The sequence below is a fragment of the Eschrichtius robustus genome, chromosome 6, assembly GCF_028021215.1.
Source record: "Eschrichtius robustus isolate mEscRob2 chromosome 6, mEscRob2.pri, whole genome shotgun sequence".
Lineage (NCBI taxonomy): Eukaryota > Metazoa > Chordata > Mammalia > Artiodactyla > Eschrichtiidae > Eschrichtius > Eschrichtius robustus.
The window spans coordinates 12,675,242-12,696,366 of NC_090829.1; the positions used below are offsets into that span (position 1 = coordinate 12,675,242).

The 21,125-nt window shown below is 36.1% G+C and overlaps 1 protein-coding gene across 5 annotated transcripts in view; it reads left to right on the forward strand.

The window, feature by feature from the left end:
- ATP2C1 (ATPase secretory pathway Ca2+ transporting 1) overlaps nucleotides 1-21,125 on the forward strand; it is a 104,505-nt gene that overhangs the window by 49,088 nt on the left and 34,292 nt on the right. For all 5 annotated transcript variants that reach the window (XM_068545903.1, XM_068545900.1, XM_068545902.1 and 2 more), the window contains 6 exons: nucleotides 74-135; nucleotides 1,057-1,165; nucleotides 12,409-12,564; nucleotides 13,302-13,370; nucleotides 14,359-14,434; nucleotides 17,345-17,411. In XM_068545903.1, coding sequence (XP_068402004.1) covers nucleotides 74-135; nucleotides 1,057-1,165; nucleotides 12,409-12,564; nucleotides 13,302-13,370; nucleotides 14,359-14,434; nucleotides 17,345-17,411 — 539 coding nt within the window. The remainder of the gene's footprint in view (nucleotides 1-73; nucleotides 136-1,056; nucleotides 1,166-12,408; nucleotides 12,565-13,301; nucleotides 13,371-14,358; nucleotides 14,435-17,344; nucleotides 17,412-21,125) is intronic.

Sequence of the window (21,125 nt, forward strand, 5' to 3'; positions counted from 1 at the left end):
ATATATGTTCTTAAGAATGTACATATTTGCATTTCTTTATAAATATTTTTTCTTAATTTTTTTTTTTTAATAGGAATATCGTTCAGAAAAATCTCTTGAAGAACTGAGTAAACTTATGCCACCAGAATGCCATTGGTATGATCCTTGTTTCTGATACGGATTTCTACTCTTAAAAGTACAAATTAAATGTGACTAGTACAGTGTACATTGTGGCCCAATATTTGTTTAAACATAAGGTAGAAACCATTAATCTGACATGAAAAATTCATGCCCTATTCAGTATAGCAAGTTGTACTATTAAAACTTTCGTTACTTCTAATTTTGAGATTCTTGAGACATGGATTTATTCAACAGATACTTTCTGTGTGTGACTGCGTGCCAAGCACTGTTGTGGGTGCAGTGATGTATAATCAGACCCTGGTGATTGAGGAGGTTGCTACAGTTCTCACATTTTACATTTGAGCAACTGGTCCGCTTTTCCAGTGCTTTGTTTTTTTTCTTTTGATTCATCTGAGCATCTTAATTACCAAGAGCACAAGAGTAAGTCTTTTCTTGGTTTCTGTATTTGACTTATCTCCTTAGAAGTTGTGATAATGCAATATATTTTCCCTCAGGCAAGCCCACTGGAAGGAATTTTTTTTTTTTTTTAAACTAAGATTCAGACCTTGTTTTTTGATTTTTTGTTTTTTTTTTAAAAAAATAATTATTATTATTATTTTTTTTTGGCTGTGTTGGGTCTTCGTTTCCGTGCGAGGGCTTCCTCCAGTTGTGGCAAGCGGGGGCCACTCTTCATCGCGGTGTGCGGGCCTCTCACTATCGCGGCCTCTCTTGCTGCGGAGCACAGGCTCCAGACACGCAGGCTCAGTAGTTGTGGCTCACGGGCCCAGTCGCTCCGCGGCATGTGGGATCCTCCCAGACCAGGGCTTGAACCCGTGTCCCCTGCATTGGCAGGCAGATTCTCAACCACTGCGCCACCAGGGAAGCCCCAGGAATTTCTTAAAATAAGTGGCCTGGCTTGCTTTCTTCAGCCGTGGTTGTTTCTGTTTCATGTTACAGTGTGCGTGAAGGAAAATTGGAACATACACTTGCACGAGACTTGGTTCCAGGTGATACAGTTTGCCTTTCTGTTGGGGACAGAGTTCCTGCTGACTTGCGCTTGTTTGAGGTGAGTTTGATGTCTTAGTCTGTTTGAGCAGCTGTAACAAAATAACACATAAATGTACTGCTCACAGTCCCGGTGGCTCGAAGTCCAGGATCAAGGCACCAGCATGGTCGCATCCTGGTGAGGACCCTTTTTCTGGTTCATAGCTTGTGTCTTCTTGCTATGTCCTCACATGGTGGAAGGGGCTAGAGAATATATCCAGACAAAACTCTTAATTCAAAAAGTTACATGCACCTCTATGTTCATAGCAGCACTATTCACAATAGCCAAGACATAGAAACAACCTAAATGACCACTGACAGAGGAATGGCTAAAGAAGATGTGGTACATATATACAGTGGAATATTACTCAGCCATAAAGAGAATGAAATAATGCCATTTGCAGCAATGGACCTAGAGATTATCATGCTAAGTGAGTAAGTCAGAAAGAAAAAGACAAATATTATATGATATCACTTATATGTAGAATCTAAAATAGGACACAAATGAACTTATCTACACAACAGAAACAGACTCACAGACATAGAGAAAAGGCTTGTGGTTGCCAAGGTAGGGGTGGGTGGGGGAGGGATGGACTGGGAGTTTGGGGTTAGAAGACACAAACTATTATATATAGAATGGATAAGCAACAGGGTCCTGTATAGCACAGAGAACTATATTCAGTATCCTGTAATAAACTATAATGGAAAACAATTTGGCAAAATAATGTATATATGTGTATAACTGAATTGCTTTGTTGTACAGCAGAAATGAACACAACATTGTAAATCAACTATACTTCAATAAAAATAAAAAAGTTAATAGTAACAGATGTATAACTAATTTAATAAAGAAAGGAAACAACTTTTCTAATCTAAAAGAAGGCAAAAAATAAGAACAGAAATAGGAACATAGAATAAATAGGTGGGTCAATTAGAGAACAAATAGTAGGAAGAGCTATAGAACCCCACTGTATTAGTGTTTATTTTAATTGTAAATGGATTAAATATTCACTTAAAACACTGAGATTATCAAAGTGATATAAAAAGCAAACGCAGTTTAAAACAGTGACATATCTAAACATTTTTTTTTTTTCCCTTAAAATATATCTGTTTTTCCCATAGAGTCTTTTGAGGTATCCATGTAGTAAATCAGCAGATCTTTATGGAAATGAGTGTTAGGCATTGTGGGAGACACAAAGATGGTGTGATAGAGTTCTTGCCCTCAGGGAGCAGACTGTTGGTGTACACAAATCACCATAAGATAAGCTAGAACTGGGTAAGTGCAAGAGAACTACAAAGAATGGAGTAGAAAATTTAGAGAAGGGAGAGGTTACTTCCGATTTGAGTGAAATGAGAATGCCTCAGACAGCATTGCTCTGGTGGTCATAATCGAAGGGTAGCACTGAACCGAGATGGAACAGCAGCAGTATTTAGATCTCCGTGAGTGTTCTGGCGTGTGATTAGAGCTGCAGTATGTTAAAGGTAGAAAATGCGTGGTAGAATCAGGGGGCCTTGGATGTGAAGCTCCACTTCAGATTTTATTGGTTGGGATTTAGCTTTGAAGGTCGTACCCAGCTGGCAATGATGTTACGTTTAATCCTGCCACCCTGTGTCGAATATGTTGAAGGGATGGAGTAAGGCACCTAGTATAAGAAGCCCTCATAGCCCATGAGAACGCCAGTCTCATCTGTTATTGGAATTGACATGTACGGAGCTGTCATTCTTTGAATACCTGGTACGTCCCAAAACATGAGCGTTCTCATGTGGAGGTTATGGAAAGCCTGAAGAACATTTGGAATTATAAGTATAAGCTTCATTTAATCTTGAAATAAAGAAAGGTCTTTCTTCCAAATACTTAAAATTTATCCTTAGAAAGATATCAGATTGCTTTAATTGTTGAGTGCAAATGATACAGTACAGCAAGTATTGGGAATGTTAATTTTACTTTATTACCTTCTTTCTCCCCTTAGTAGGTCTTTTTATATCTTTTTTACTCATTTCTTGTCCCTTCCTCCTATCCCTAATATTTGGTTCATGACAAGACCTTGAATTATTCTTCCTTAGAGATGCAGTAGGCCTGTCACTTGATATAAATCATCTTCCCCTCCCCCAAAGAACCCTAATTTGAATCCATGAAGTTTTTGTCACCATTTATTCTGGAGTGCTTCTCTTCTAATTCAGAAGCAGACCTCCTCAGTGGGATAGTTAGAAGATGATTTTCCCATTGTTTGAACAATTTGAGCAGTATAACGACGTAGAAACTTCAAAACACCATTTGACTTGGTAAAGTATTTAAGGGTTTCATTTAAACAAGGGTTAATTGAGAATTATCTCAGATAATTAATAAAATTAATTTTCTCGTATAGAAAAATACTTGTCAGAATATGGATTAGTACATATTTTATCCATTCAGCAAATATATATCGAAGACTTACTGTGAGTTTAATAAGAGGGATTTTTGACATTTTAAAGCTTGATGCTGTAAAAAATTAGAAGTGTATGCTTTGTGGAGTAATTGATTAGCTGTGATTGTTTTCCCCCTACTTGTTAACTTTTCAGACACTTCATCAGCACGTTTTATTTGGCAGTGCTGTGCTTAGGTTGATTTTGTTCCAGTTAATCCACTTTACATATATAGTTGAACGTCTTTAATTCCTTCTGTCACTTCTCTCCCCTACCTGGTACCAGAGGCACGTTTTTTGCAACTACTTTGATAGTAGATTGAGACAACATTCCTAAAAGAATTGAGCCTTTCCTGCTGCTTCTAGATTTAAATGTACTGACCGAAGACATAAGAAAGCTGATAGGTGAAATTCTCTTCTGGACACAGGTTACTAACTTTTTGTAATTAAATTGGCTTATTGGAGTGTTGTTTGCTGAATTTGGTTGTGGTGAATGATTATGTAAGGCTAGCTGGTTATTCGATGTTCCTACATGAAACAGGCTCTTTGTTAGAGTATAAAGGAAACAGAAGACTCCTCAGTTATCCTTGGGATGTTATTAGTTTTTCACAAATAAAGCACATGGATTTCACTTTGGAAAAAGCAAGCGTAGGACTTTTGCAGTATAGTTCTTTTCGTGTGGACATGGCCCATGGCCAAGGTTGCCACTTCAGCATTGTCACTGCTGCAACTCTAGGGTTCCTGTCATAATTTCAGTGGTTCAGACTTTGGCTGTAATTCTCGCGTGGGCCTGTAGTAGCATCTTCTCAGCAAGTTCAGTGACTCACTGCTATATAACTTTTTTTTTTTAAATTTTATTTATTTATTTATTTATTTATTTTTGGCCGTGTTGGGTCTTCGTTTCTGTGCGAGGGCTTTCTCTAGTTGCGGCAAGCGGGGGCCACTCTTCATCACGGTGCGCGGGCCTCTCACTATCGCGGCCTCTCTTGTTGCAGAGCACAGGCTCCAGACGCGCAGGCTCAGTAGTTGTGGCTCATGGGCCTAGTTGCTCCGCGGCGTGTGGGATCTTCCCAGACCAGGGCTCGAACCTGTGTCCCCTGCATTGGCAGGCAGATTCTCAACCACTGCACCACCAGGGAAGCCCCTGCTATATAACTTTTATCTGGTATTTTCTGGCTGTGTCTTAAGTCAATTCAGGCTGCTGTAATAAAATACAATAGACTGGGTGGCTTAAACAACAGATGTTTGTATCTTACGGTTCTGGGTGCTGGGAAGTCCACAATCAGGGTCTGGCGGAATTGGGTTGTTGGTGAGGGCACTCTTTTGTCTTGCAGTCTTTTTGCTATGTCTTCATATGGTAGAGAGTGATCTCTCTTTCTCTTACAAAGCCACTGATCCCATTATGTGGGCCTCACCCACATTACCTTCTTTAACTCTGATTACCTCCCAAGACCCTGTCTCCAGTTATCATCACATTGCATTGGAGTTTAGGGCTTCAGCATGAATTTTGGGGGGACAGAATTCAGTCCATAGCAGGCTGAGTCTATCTTTTGTAAAACCCTTTTTAAAGAAGATTAATATTGATAACTTAAGGATTTCTGTATTTGGTTTTCTTGCCTGAGTCAGTTTTCCATGGCCAAGGAATGAGTGAATATGTGTTGGTGGCAGTAACCTTACCAGCATAAGAACCTTAGAATTATTTGTGGAGCTGGGATAGTAAAACTTAGAGGAATTGAGCTATGGGCATGTTCTCCAGTTTTTTCCCTTAGGATTTTTATTTTAATTTTTTAGTAGTAGTTGAGAAGAGATACCTCTGGCTAGTTAATTGGGGGCAGCCAAGGGATTGGTCAGACAGTGACTTTAGATGAAGCAATCTTATAGACTATACATATCTGCATAACAGTACATTTTGCCTTTTTGGAAACACAACATATTTTCCATAATGTTCCAGGTAAAGTCTATATCAAAATTTGAACAAAGAATTCTTTGTAAGAGAAAACAATGTAAGAGTCAGAGGAAAAGAGGATTTCTTTTGGCTGTTGAAAATATTTTACCTCTTAGCTACAAGTTTTTAACTAAACCCAAAATGTTGCCTGAAATGTAGCACGATTTTCCTTCACCTGGAGTACTGAATGATTAATTCTATTGACACTTTCTTTTGTGGCTCACGTGTTAGGGTTATTAGCCCATATCATTCTTCGAAACTGTCTTCAAGATCTACACACAGGGTACAGTTGCCACTTTTTTTTTCAAACCCAGTTTTTGTCAAATGGGAATGTCTTAATTTTTCATTTTTGAAAGATAGTTTTGCTGGATATAGAATTCTCTTTGATTTTTTTTTTTAAGCACTTTAAATATGTTATTCTACTGGTTCTAGCTGCCATGGTTTCTGATAAGAAATGGGATGCTAATCTTATTGAGAGTCCCTTGTACATGATAAGTTGCTTTGCTCTTGCTGTTTTCAAGATTCTGTCTTTGTCTTTCAGCAGTTTGGTTATAATATCTCTCAGTGTAGATGTTTATGAGTTTATCCTGTTTGGAGTGTATTTGTCTTCTTTGATGTATAGATTCCTGTCTTTCATTAAATTTGGGAAGTTTTCATCCAATATTTCTTCAAATATTCTTTCTGCCCATTTCTAGTTTTTTTTCTTCTAGGACACTTATAATGCTTAAATTGGTATGCATTTTACACTTTGTCTTCCCTGGTATATGTGGTAGCCCTTCCAAGCGTTTATTTCTTCAAAAACTTCCACCTTAGTCTCTTCCTTTTCAGTCTTTTGGTTGTGTCTGCTGCTTGCCCTGTTCTGTGCTTTGCCTGCTAGTATATGTCTTTAATCTTTTGGCAGATACCTGGAAAGCTACTCTAGCTGGAGTTGGGATGTGAAGTAAAGGTCAGCCTCTGCACCAGTCCTTCAGAGAACTGCCAGACAGGTCAAAACACACAACTATAGTATTTTAGGAGCAGGGTCCAGGAACAGAAGCTTCCGTCCCCACAGCTATTGCTGCTTCTCTTGGGAATGGGGCATAGCAGACAGGCAAATAAAAATGCCTTTTTCTTCTCAAGCATTTCCCTGGTTGCTTTTTTATTCCAGAGTTTATTCTGTCAGTTTTTGCCAGCTTATGATTTTTTAGTGGAGGGACCAGTTGTTTGAGTGCTGTGCTCCACTATTTTCTGTGATGTTACTCCTGAGTTGTAAGTTTTTATATAGACTTCAGTGTATTTTTTTGGCAGGTAAATTTGATAAATTGATTTATAGTATGTTGCTCCCTCCTTATTGTGATTTATCACTGAAACTTCGCTTTTAAATTTCTGAATTATTAAACTTATATACATACTTGTAAAAAAGCAATTTACAAACATCTTAGGAAGTAGAGATTTTAAATTAGCTGTCAAAAGAAATTGACTAGAATGTTGGAAAAGGTGTATGTTGTATTTGTAGAATGTGGAAACATTCATATTCACTAAAAGCTATTTGATATAATCACTTGTGTTTGACTTTGGAAAAGATGTATTTTTCTTTAATAGTATCATACAACTGAGAAAACCATTCCATACTTAGAGTAATAGGAGTGTTAATTCTCTAAGACTGTATAAGCTGGAGCTCTGCTTAGTGTTTTGTTGTCTGATTTTTATAGTTCAGTGGTTAAAAACTATTGTGAGCTGAGAAATGCTATTCATTTTAAAATGCTGAAGAGAAAGAACTCATTTTTTCCTCAGTAAGTCACTAGAATTTAAAAAGACAATATGGGTGGGTTAGAAGTGAGACTTAGTGTCTTTGTTTTAAGAGTATCATTTTACATTGGTAGGAAAGGACTGTTGCAAAAATAGGTCCCCTTTTGAAATTTTGTTCCTTTTAATAGTCTTACTGAAATATCTTATAAATCATTGTTAACCGAATTTAAATTATTGTCTTTAAATTATTGACAACTTGATCAAGTTCAATCTGTACTCTTTTTTTTTTTTTTTAAATAAGAACCACTGAATGTACACTTTGTGTTGCTGCACGTGGGCTTTCTCTAGTTGCGGTGAGTGGGGGCTACTCTTTGTGGTGGTGCGCGGACTTCTCATTGCAGTGGCTTCTCTTGTTGTGGAGCACGGGCTCTAGGCGCACGGGCTTCAGTAGTTGTGGCACACGGGCTCAGTAGTTGTGGCTCGGGGGCTGTAGAGTGCAGGCTCAGTAGTTGTGGCGCATGGGCTTAGTTGCTCCACGGCATGTGGGATCTTCTTGGACCAGGGATCGAACCCGTGTCCCCTGCATTGGCAGGCGGATTCGTAACCCCTGCACCACCAGGGAAGTCCCTGAATCCATACTCTTAAGTCAAGTTTGCAAGCATTTACCATGGGATAAAATTCATTTCAGGTAACACTTGGTTGGTTGGGCTTTGATTAATAAGCTAGAGCTCATGAAGAATTTTTAATTATATTTTCCTTCATTTGAATAAACAGTAAGAGGAATCTTAATTTTTGAGAGCATAAGTAAGAAATTTTATCATGATCAGGCAGTTGCAGATGAATATTTTGGAAGATTCATTTCTGGGGAAAGAAATCCATTTCTGATTTGCTTTTAATTCTGGACTAGAGGTGATTAACCTAGCAGCATACAGGATACTAAGATGTTCTTTAGTTTATGAACTTGTTTTTAGTTACCAATTGTACCATATTAACTGTAATTTTTTTAAGCAGTCACTTTTTGCTTTCCAGGAAACCTTTGTGACTTTGGCATTTACCTTATTTCTGCCTAATGTTTTATAGGAATAATCCTGTGAATTATTTTCAACCATTTAAATTCTGTAGGTGTTAAATATTCAGATTGTGGGATTATGTATGCATCTTGATTCTTATTTACATTCTGCTTTTGAACTGTGTTGTGTCTTATTTACACCTCCACCATAGTGCCTGAGGAAGAATGAAGAGAAAGTGGAACACAATCAGTTTCCTTATTAACAGCTTTTCTGAAGGTTTTATGTTTAAACTTGGCTGGAAAGCATGGAGCTGGCTGATTCTTTGACTTCATTTTATCCTAACCTTTCTCTCTCTCATGAATGCAATGGATAAATGACTCTAATGTCTTTCTTCTCAGGTGAATTAAATTGTGACTTTGTTAAAGTGTAATAATTAGGCTTGCCTACTTTATTAAAGTACCACCCTTCTTAGAAATGACTTCCTTCCCCTTACTCTCTCAAAACTGCTTCCTGCGAAAACTTGCAGTCACCATTAAGAGAAACTAACTTGTCACTTAGAAAATACTCTTGTTCAACGGACAGTTGAGAGCTATGCTACATTGTATGATTTAGACAAATTTCATTAATAATGTATTGTTAATTTTAACAGATTTATAATTATATAGGAAAAAAGATAAGGCCCCAAAGCTCCCTTTCCTTCCAAATTAGTTTGTATACTAACACAGGGCTGATTGTTGTTGTACAAAAAATTACATGCGTCTTTTCTGTAGAAGAACCTGATTTGAACAAAAATTCTTATTCCCTTAAATGGTTGTTGCACTGTTGAGGCTGACACTGAAGAGCTGGGTCCCTGACAGAGTCAAGAAAAGCCATGCTTCCCCCCTCTTTTTAAAAAGTCAGATTATATTTGTATTCCTTGACAATCACCTAGTGTTAGTATTTATCCTTGTTTAAGATTTACATTTGAAGTAAAAATTCTTCAGTGGGAAAACATAATTTCAACTTTGTCACAGAGAAAGGAGTTCTATAGCTTGTATACAAGTATTTGTTTGTTTTTAAATATTAGCAGATTTTTCTTAGAGCTTAGAAAATTACAAGCAGTTCTGATTTTTGTAACAAGCATTAAAGAGGAACTTGCTAAACAAAATAAACTATTTGTTGACTTTTGCAATTTAGAAGAATAGGAGTTAATTTGTCAACGTTTGGGTTTCATCTTCATACCTTATAAGCTGTGTGATGTTGGGTGAGGCACTTAATCCTTCAGTATGTCTGTAAAATAGGGATAATACTACTAGTGCCTCATTGGAGTTGCTAGTAGCTAAGTAGCTGTTAGTAGATAACTTAGTATAGGTATGTAGCATGGTGCCTAGCAGATAGTGAGCAAGGAAGTGTCAACTGTTTTTAGTATTAGCATCATCTTTGAAGAAAGATCTAACTTTTTTCTTACTTGGTAATAAATGTGTTAGTGTGAAAAATTATATAGACCTAAGATTAATTTGGGAAGAAGAGTCAAATGTGTTCTTTTAATAAAAAAAAAATCATTGCTTTTGAACATGGCAGGTGTTTTTTTTGAATCTGTAGTTGTGGTGAAGTAATGAACCCAAATTTACTTGGCTTGTCTTTGCATACATAATTATATAAAATGGGAAGCCTTTTAAAGACTAAAGGACTGTCAGATCTGTGTTTTAAGGCATACTTTTTATAAGCCTATTTTGATACTAAAATCTATCACATTTACATGGTACTAAACTTTCAGGAAATGCTACCACAGTTTGGTCTCTCTGGAGTTGTATGATATAATTTATTTTTATTCTGAACATTCTTAAACTTTATGATCTAATGTTATAAACTTTTGATTATATTTGCAGTGTTATATGCCTGCCTAGCACAGGAACGCACCTAGCATGTTCCTGCCCCTACAGGCTTTGTACTTTGTGCTCCTTTTCCCTAGAATCCTTCCTCCCTCATTATGGCCCAACCTTGGGGCCCTCACGCCAGTCAGGGCTCTGCAAAAGGGTCATCTGCTTTTGAGAGATGTTCTCTCTCTATCACTTATGTCACTCTCCATTCTTACCATGTTTTTTCCCCCACTATCAAGCATTATATTATCCACTCTTGTTTATTTTTTCAAATCAATTTCCCATTAGAATAAAAGCTGAGGGCAGCAGTAAACTTTGTTTACTGCTGATTCTCACTCTGTGTAATACAGTACAGGGCCTGGCATATGATAAGTATTAATAAATACTTTTTAAGTGAATGTGAATCAATGGCGTTGATCAAATCAAAAGTTTTATTATGTAGATGGGGAGAAAGAATTCATGAACTCAATTTTTAATAATTATTTTCTGTGAGATTTTTTTAAGGTATTTATGGTCATAACAAAATGATCATTTAAATAGATGAGATTTATTCCCCTTCCCCACCCCACAAAAAAAAAAAACCAGGATTTAAATTTAGAGTATTTGGTACATAGTAGGAATTGTCAATCAGGAGGCTCAATTCAGAACACCAGCTCAGTTTATAATAGCAGTGAGACTGCACATTTAACTGCTCTGGGTTCATTTTCTTATCTTGTTTTCTTTCTAGGATCTAACCCAGTGCCTGGTACATAGTTAAGGTAGTCAGTAAATGTTGCTTAGGTGAGTGAGTGAACCTATAAAATGAGTAAAATCATGAACTAGTTTCTAGTTTCCCAAAGAGCCTCCTAATGATCCTTGAACTAGAGCTTCTGGAATAAAATGGATCAAAGATGTTTGGAAAACACTCTTCTGTTGATTCTGAAACCTGAGTGCAACATCAGAATTACCTGGAGGGCTTGAAAATGCAGTCTGTTAGGTTCACTCTCCCCACCTCCTTGTTTGCGGTAGGGCAGTGAATTTCTTGACAAGCTCTGACGTGTTAGAGGTGATGCTGGTTCTGCTAAGACCACACTTCCACAACCCCTGCTGTATCTGTATTCCTGTTGAGGTGCCTCACACCGGTGCATTGTAAGTTTTGAGAAGCACTATGGTAGGGGAAGCTGTTTAATTCTTAACACAGTGTTTCTAAAACTTCCTTGACCAGCGTACTCCTCCCTTGTATGTATGTGTATATATGTGTGTGTCGGTTTATCAATGATCATCCATCTGTAACACTATACACAATGCCTATTAACATCCTTGGAACTGTTGTTCTGTGGGCCATACTTAGAAACAGAGCCAGGTCACATCTGCAGTATTTTCCACGTATAAAATGATGATTTTTTTTTTTCATGCTTGGGTAGGTGAATTCTTAATTGTGTTAGGAGTGCAGCCTTCCCATTGCAGAGTTGGATGGTGATATGATATTCATGATCTGCATGGAAACATTTATATGCATTTTTGATTCTTGCTGACATAAATTTAGAATAAATGTAGGGATGTATAGCAAGAACAATTTCATGAAAATTAAACCCAAAATGATGAAATTATTTATTTCTCAGTATCTTTTATATCTTTCAGTCATATTTCTCTTCTGTTATAGTTGGTTTAAATCTGTCAAACCCATTTTCAGGACTTTAGGATATGGCAAAATTAGGAAATAATTTTAGAAAACTCATGAGAGTCGAGTTTTCTCTAAATAAAGATTGTCTCAGCTAGTGTCTCCTTTTCCCTAGTTGTATTTGGAAGTTTAGGCTAATTTTGTCTCATGGTTCTGTCTACTTTGTATGTAGATTTTGTTGACTTAGCTTCTTTTTTTTTTTTCTTTTTTTGGCTGCATTGGGTCTTCATTGCTGCCTGCGGGCTTTCTCTAGTTGTAGCGAGGGGGAGGGGTTACTCTTCCTTGCGGTGCACAGGCTTCTCTTGTTGTGGAGCACAGGCTCTAGGCGCATGGGCTTCAGTAGTTGTGGCACACGGGCCTAGTTGCTCCGCGGCATGTGAGATCTTCCCGGACCAGGGCTTGAACCCATGTCCCCTGCACTGTCAGGCACTTAACCACTTAACCACTGCACCACCAGGGAAGTCCCTAGCTTCGTTTTTAAATATGGTTGTACCTATTCTAGCCTACTGTCTTAAAGTGATGGATATGATAAAAGATTTGGTTAATTTATAGAAGGGAGGATATTTGTGGAAGGAGTGATGGTTACAAACTCCTTAGATGTTAAGTTTAGCAGAGAGAGTCTTCAAACTTGAACTTAGTGGAGTGCTTTATGTTCCCCAAGGCTGTGGATCTTTCCATTGATGAGTCCAGCTTGACAGGAGAGACAACACCTTGTTCTAAGGTGACAGCTCCTCAGCCGGCTGCCACTAATGGAGATCTTGCATCAAGAAGTAACATTGCCTTCATGGGAACACTGGTCAGATGTGGCAAAGCAAAGGTAAGTTTTCTTTCTCGTTTTCAAGATAGCAGTTCCTTTGTTTTCAACCATTTCCTCAGTTCTTTTTTGGCTAGTTTTATGTGGAGCTTTTAAAAATATATGACGAAGAAATGGCAGAATTGAACCTAATCCTTGGCAGATATTTGTGAGACTAAGGAGAAGCCGTGTCCCTGAGGTATAATACATCCATAGTTCTGCCATTTACCAGGTCATGGATCCTGTAAAAGCATAGTCCTCAGTACATGTTCTTTTTTTTTAGATAGAAACAGTGGCTTGTGGATATGTTCACCATTGGTTAAATAAAATTTCAATTTAGTTGATATGATACTGGCTATAATATTCAGACTACATATCACTCTCCTACTGATTGATTTCAAATATTTTATTTCCTGGATTTTAATATTACACAAATATAAAAGGCATCATTCAATAGCATTTGAGAGGGAAACTACATTAAATGTCTCTACTGAGTATAAGAAAGGTTCAAATTTCAGAAATATTAATATAGACAAAAAAATGGGCCACAGAATTGAGTCAGTAATAAGTTTAATGAGATGTTTGTTTTCTAGGATCTATAGTAACATCAAAAGTAAATTTGCTGAGGGAACCTTGGATACGTATGTCAGGCATCTTGACTGTGGGTGGCTTTGGAGAAAGGGAATGAAGGGGTTTTGTTTTTTGGTTGAGAGAGGTGATTCCATCTGAATGTAAATATGTTTTCTTGTTTTTCCCTTTAGGGTATTGTCATTGGAACAGGAGAAAATTCTGAATTTGGAGAGGTTTTTAAAATGATGCAAGCAGAGGAAGTGAGTAACAAACTTAGTTTGTTAATGATGTTTTAGTTTGAAATCCGAAATATTTTCCATTGTAAGTAGAGGAAAAGAGAATATTGGAGGATTATTTTGTTAATTTTGGAAGTAATATTTTATTCAGAATATCACTCAGTTGTCTGTGCTTAAAATCATAAGTGGAAAGCCTGTAATTGGAAGGGTTTGAATTAACACTTAATATTCTGAAATATTCTGATGTTTATTCATTGTTCATAGGAGAAGAAGGTTTAGCCAGTTATTTATAAGGCTTATTATTTTTAGAAATTAGCTTTATCATATTAAATTTAAAGATTACTAAATAGTATATTTGTACTTTAGAACATGTCTTCTACCAAAATTCCCAACTTTACATAATTCCAAGTATCTGGAGAAAAAAAGATTGCAAAGTGAAATAACTTGGAAGATACCCTTGTTGAAGGATATTGAAGATTAGTTCTCTCATTTAAAATATCTTCTTATATTTAAAAAAGAAGTTGCATTCTACAAATATCATTTTCTTCTCAAATTATCTGGATTTCTCAGGTAGCCTGCCAAGACTCCCATATGTGATGCAGTGTGTAAAACCGTCCCAAGCTTGGGGGTGAAGGGATCGCCAGAGATCAGGGAGCCAACAGGGTAAAAAGACTTGGGTTACAAGCATCTTTGTAATGAGAAAGAGTAGAAAAATGAGGGGCAGCTGATGATAATGAAGTCCTGGGGAAGCTGCTAGGGAGAGTAGATTTTTCCTCAAAGAGGCATAGAGGGCACAAACCTTTTCAAATAAACGGGTTTTTAACAGTCTAGGCCTCACAGTTTTCTCAGTGAAGGAGCTAAAACTTACCTCGAGGGAGAGTTGTGTATGTCATGGGTGTGTTAAGCACGAGCATGTATGTGTCAAACACTTAAGAGTCCCTGGCACCTAGTAAAGCTCACTAAATTTAGGTAATTGGGTAATTGTGGTGACACTCTTCTCCTATTTGTCAAGGCACCAAAAACCCCTCTGCAGAAGAGCATGGACCTCTTAGGAAAACAACTTTCCTTTTACTCCTTTGGTATAATAGGTAAGAGAAGAGTGAGTATGTATATCTCCTATATTTACTTAGGTTTATTTTTTGAGTGGGAAGGGGGAGTTAGATACATACATAGAAAAATTCCATTCATGCATTCATTTATTCGGCTACTATTACTTTTTTTGAACTATAAAACTAATCCCCAGCTGTTGTCCTTTTCTACAAAGATAAAATAGAACTCTGTAATTCCTGTAATCAAAGAGCATTTCTATAAACATTTTAGTATTTGTCTTTCTAGTCTTCAATAAAATACGATAGTATTGTGTTATGACTACTTATCTTTTTTTGTTTTATGTATCCCATCATAAACATCTTGTCATTAAATAGATACTCATCTAAAACAAATTTAAAGGTTGTATAGTATTCCATTGTGTGAATATGTGTGTGTATACATAATATAAAAAGCCAGTGCTCTTTTAGACATTTGTGTAGGTTTTTAAAGTTTTAAAGAATTGTGTAAGTGATTCTTCAGTGCAGGTATCTTATTATAAACACCTCTCATTTCCTTAGGATAAATTCCTGAAAGTGAAATTATTGGGTCAAAGAGTATCTGTGTGATTTTAAAATTTTTGGCATCTTTTTAAAGGCTTTTGTTTCATATTGCCAAATAATATCCTCCATCAACAAGATAAAAGTCTCTCTTCCAGCACCCTTGCCAGCTTTTTTGTCATTAACTTAATAGGTGAAGAAAAGTCTTCTCATTATTTTATTTCAAAATTCATTATTCGAGAAACTGAACACTTTGTCATATGTGTGTTAGTCCTTTTTATTTTATGACCTGCCAGTTTATTTCTTTTGTCCCTCTTCTCTTGTGGTATAAGTCTTAGATTGGTCACAGCTCTTTGTATAATTAGGATATTAATCCTTTTGTTGTTTAAGTTACAAGTATTTTTTTCTCCTGATTTTTAAATTGCTTTTGAGGGCTGTATAATAAACTTGGTAGGGAGGGGAGAGATGTGTAATGGAACAGTCTCTTCCCTGAGATTCTTATCACCCTCCTGTTGATAGTTAGTGCAGTTAAGTTTCTGTCTGTGTTCTATTCATAAAGGCTCTCCCAACCCCATGTGGGAGAATGTTTTTTGTTTATAGTTATTTAAACATCACTATACTACTTTAGTTTTTACTTTTGACACTTAATTTTACTATTTTATTTAGAATTTATTTTAGTATAAGACTTAAGGTAGAATTATTACTTTTTTACTCAAAAGTTAATTATCCTAGTACCATCAATTCCATAGTCCATTCTTAATTCACTGAGTTGAAACAACATCTTTATCATAACATTAAACACATCAATTTTGGAGTCTTTTCTCTGTTTCTTTCTTTCTTTTTTTTTTTAAAGAGAAAAGTAAAATGTTTATTGGAAAAGCAGAGCACATGCGGAAAGATGCATGGATGAACTCTGCGAGAGAGTCCTTCTCTGTTTAATTCTTCCATGATGTTATTTTAATTTTTCTTGCTAGCTTTTAAGATAACAATGAAATTTTAAGACAACATTTCTGCTGTACAGTTTCAGTGAAATAACTTCTTAAATATTAATCCCGTTGATCCATTTCTCATTATCATAAACATAAAGTAGAAGCTGGGAAGGTATTTCATTCTTTTTGTTTAAATGGTGTGTATGTTCTCATAGCTCCCTTCATTTGGTTATTGCTGTTTATTTTTTAGAATTTATAGTGAATTTGGTAAATTGAAGGGCAGTTTAACCAATTAAATCTTTCCAGTTTATATTAACACTGTACCATTAAACCACATCAAATTTAGTGATAAAAATTTTTCAACTTTATGGTTACCTGGTTTTAAATGCATTGGACATAATTTTTCTTGTTAGGATAGTATATGGAATAGGAGAAGGAACAAGATCAAAATCAAGGGTCAGCAGACATTTTGGTAAAGTGCCAGATAGTAAATGTTTTAGCCTTTGGTTTGTACGTTCTGTGTTGGAAATACTCAACTTTGCCATCAGCACAAAAGCAACCACAGACAATTTACAAACAATGGGTGTGGCTGTGTTCCAACAAACTATTTACAAAAACACGTAAGAGGGCCATAGATTGTATAGTTTGCTGGACTCTGGTATAATTCACTGGACAAAATTTCTTTTATCAGGATAGTATTTGGGATGGGATCTGGATCATTATTTTGTAGTTGCAGAAAGATGAAGAAGACCTTGTTTTCAATGTCCATATTGATCTAGAATACAGTCTCGAAGTTATTTTATTAAAACTCTGATACGGTGTTTTTCCTCACAAAACCAGTGGTACATCCCTTGCGCCCCCCCCCCCCCACTTCTTTTCAAAGATAAAGATTAAAGAAGAGAGTAAAGAATCAGCTGTTTGGTTTATGTTAATTCGTTTTTAACTTTTAGACGCTGTAAAGGTAGTAATTTTTAAATGTTAATTGCACTTTTGGCTGTCTTACAATGTCTTATATCATTCTTTGAGCCAAGTCCTAAGTACTCCTTGGTTTGTAGTACAAACTTAATGTGCAGTGTCTGGATATTGAGTTATGAGAAGTAAAGTTCCAGGGTTTATTTTTGCGAACCTCATAGTTAAGAGAAAACCTATATGTATATGCTGCCTTCTTTTTTTCCCCCCATTGTATGAAAATACTGTTCTCTTATATTGGGAACTCTCAGATATTATTACTTTAAGGGATGGGGGGCAGCAGTGGCAACAAAAGGTAAAACTGTAGGTGTGTGCATGCATACACAGTTTTAACCTTAAGATTAATTTAATCTCACCTGCTTAATGGATTTTTGTAAAATCTTATAATTGTGATCTGATGAACTTTCCCTTTTATATCAAGGGACTTTTGCTGCCCTCAGCTTTCTGTTCTATCCCTTCCATGCCCAGGTGATTTTATATAAAAGGGAAAAATAGCTGTTTGATTCTGTTACAGGTATCATCATGTTGGTTGGCTGGTTACTAGGAAAAGATATCCTGGAAATGTTTACTATTAGTGTAAGGTAAGTTCTGGTGGTTTGTTTATAATTTGAAGTCTCTTTTGCCTCTCTTATTTCTTTGTTAGTCATAGCTTATGTTCCATTATGGAGGTATTGTACGAGCACATTAGAGTATATTAACTCTACTTAAATAGTTCAGAATTCATATGTTGAAATGAGCTCCAGGAAAATGAAAACCTATGTATGTGCAGTGGAGAAACCCCACACTACATGTCTGGTGTTATCAACCCAATATTGCATTTTTATACTTAAATAGACAATTAAGGATTGCCAAACTGAAAACTAGGAGCATGAGAGAGAAAGACCACAATATAGAAATTGAATAATCCATCTCAGAGGAAAACCAAATATGCAAGAATTGACGAAAAATTAAAAATAGAAAGCATTCGTATTTTCAGAGATTTGTGAAGAAACTGCATTCATGATAGAAAGGCAGATTGCTGTAGAAAAGGATCACAGAACCAAAATATATTTTTTTAAGATATTAAGGTTATGATTGCTGAAATTAAAGATTCAGTTTAAAGGCTATAATATAAAGTCGAAGTGGTCTCCCCAAAAATAGAGTAAAAAGTCTAAAACAGAGAATGAGATAAAAGTGACAAAGGATAATTCAATAAATGCCATATCTGAGTAACAGAAGATTTAAAAAGAGATCAGAAGAAATTATATAAGAAATGAAGCAAGACATGAATCTTTATAGATTGAAAGGATTCTCTAAATGCCAAGCAGGACGAAAAAAACTCCAACCCAGATACATCATTGTGACACTAAAGAAAACAGGTCAGGTCATCTGTACAGGAAGGAAAATTAGACTGGTATCATACTTCTCATTAGCAACTACAATTTCCACCACAGGGTCTTTTTAGGCTCTACTAAGATTTTCAACTCACGAGACTTTCATAGGTCATACTTGGTACCTGTGTCCTGAACACCACAGGGCAACGTCCTCTTCTGAGAGAGTTCCTACAGCAGTCCCTGTAGCAGTTCAGCTTAGGTACAGGCAGATGAGATGACCATGTAAGGGCAGGAGCTGTCCTGGGTTAAAATGCCTCATAATCCGCAGGAGCCAGCATCTCTGGAAACGTACACTTTCCAGGATGCCTGCAAGAAACATGCCCAGTTACGAGAGTCACCACACTGAGGAAACCCAAAGCTGTAGCTTCCTGTAAGATAATTATAATTCTCCCAGTCCATGGATAATTTATCGGTCAGGAGATCCTTTTATCATAAGCAGTGTTGCCTAGCAACATAGTTGCTATACTGTCGTCACTAAGAGAACAGAGCTAGAGATTTATTTAACCAAATACAGAAGGGAAAAAGGATTTTATTAAACCTTCATCCACAGCAACATTAGATTAAATTAGAAGACAGTGGGGCAGTACAATTAAAGTATGGGGGGAAATGATTTTAAATCTATAAATCTAGGTCTAGCCAAAGTATCAATTTAGGTAATTACAAATGGATAAGCAAGTAATCAGGAAATTTATCCCTTACCTCTTCTTGTATGAATTCCAGCAAAACAAGGGTGAAAGAAAGGAAGATGATGTTGTGTAGGGTGTAAGAAAAAGTGGAACTCACCTAGTCCTCTAAGGAAGAGAAATCCTGGATGACAGCTCTGTAATAGGCCTAGCAAGTAATAGTTCAAGTTTCAGAATAAAAACCAGTGGATTAAAAAAAAGTCAAGTGGAGTACAAGGAATAAGTAGGATGAATAAGAAGTTAAAAGATATTTGTGATATAGTGAAGGACTATAGTTTTTCCTTGGAGGAGCAAAAATACAACTTGAAACTCTTGGCTTAAATATGTGTAAAGGAGCCTTGGGTTAAATATGAAATGAATTTAAAATGGGGCATGAATTTTATTAACCATTGGCATATTATTATCTATTGGACTCATGTTTTTGAGTATTTTTTTTGGAGCAGTTCTGACTATTTGTGAAGATTAATACCTCATGACTTTTATTCCTACCTCAGGATCTTCCAAAGGACCAAACATTTAAGAATTTTTTAATAAAATAAAACTCATTCTATTTTTCAGTAACCATGTGGGTCTACTGTACATTTATATGTGCTAAAATACATGTGGGATCTTTAGTGAACTTATTTTTCCTGCGTGTTGAAACATCTTGGCTATTTTATTCCCCTAGCAAGCATTTTAACAATTATTTCCAACTGTGCTAAAAATGAGTAAAACAATGAGAAAGCAGAAGGATAAGTAGCTTATAAGGCTACTGTAATAATAAATAAATCATTATTATTCTGTTATCCTTTAATTTTCTTATTATGTTGCCCAAAGCATTACATTATCATTTAAAAAGGTATAAAAAAAGTCTGGAGACAAAATCTTGGTAGTTTTTTTTTTTTTTTTTTTTTTGCATTCATTAAACAAAATTGAGAAATTGAGAATTTTTAATTTTTTTTACCATAATGGCAAAGAAGAATTGACAGAAGAATTTTCATAATATTAGACAAACCAGAAGATGAATGCAAAGAGACAACCACTGTAGGCTCTAATGATGAAGGTGAAATTGAATCATATAAGTGTAATCTCAACACTGAATCCTTGGATGATGGTACTCCAGATTTTCTCAAACTCCTGAATTTTAATGAGTGAACTGGGTTTTTACTTTTATTTTTTTTACCTGTGCTGAGTGGCTTGTGGGATCTTAGTTCCCTGACCAGGGATTGAACCCGGGCCTTTGGCAGTGAAAGCGCCGAGTCCTAACCAGTGGACCGCCAGGGAATACCCTGAACTGTTTATTTTTAAGGATGAAAGGGGAAGGACAGGCATTCTCTTATAGTTAGTCATTCTACAGCAAGGAATTCATCATGCAGTATTGTATTACTGAGAAGATGACTGTCCTAAAAGTTATGGACCATTAACATTTTTAGAAGTGTTGCATTTTGAAGAGACAAATGCAGAAAGAAGAACCAGAATTGATAAACCTAAAACCTGTTAGAAATGGTTTTTGAATTTGAAATCACTGTTTTAAAAAGTGAATATGTTCCAGGTTTATTCATGACAGTTGAGCAGTTGCATTCAAAGGACGTTGTCCATTTCAGATATATATATACTTTCATATCCAGGAATATAGTTTGGGGTTAAAATTCAAATGAAAATTTCTATTGAAGTTTTTCACAATCCATTTTATTCCTCTGTAAATTATTTATAAAATGATTTAAATGTAAAGGAATGAAAAGGTCCATTGGATCTAGATTATATTGTAGAAACTGGGCAGTAGAGGGAGTTCAGGGAGCATTGTTAGAATGAAGGATAGGCATGCACCTGTCCTTATCTGTAGCAGAATCAGGAGATATGGAATGGGACAAAAGTAGAGATTTAATTTGAGGTGGTTTTTCTTTTTTAGTATTACGAAGGGAAATAGTAAAGTAATTAATTTTTTTGTTGTGATAAAATGCACATACCATAAAATTTTCCATTTTAAAGTATACAGTTCAGTGGAGTTAAATACATTCATAATGTTAACACCATCACCACCATCTAGTGTCAGAACTTTTTCATCACCCCCGAAAGAAAACCCTGTGCCCATTTTACAGTCATTCCCCATTCTTCCCTCTCCCTACCAGCTGACGACCACTAAACTGCTTTCTGTCTCTTTGGATCTGCTTATTCTTGATATCTCATATAAGTGAAATCATGCAACATGTGTCCTGCTGCTTTCAGTTAGCATGATGTTTTCAAGGCTTTTTCATTTGTA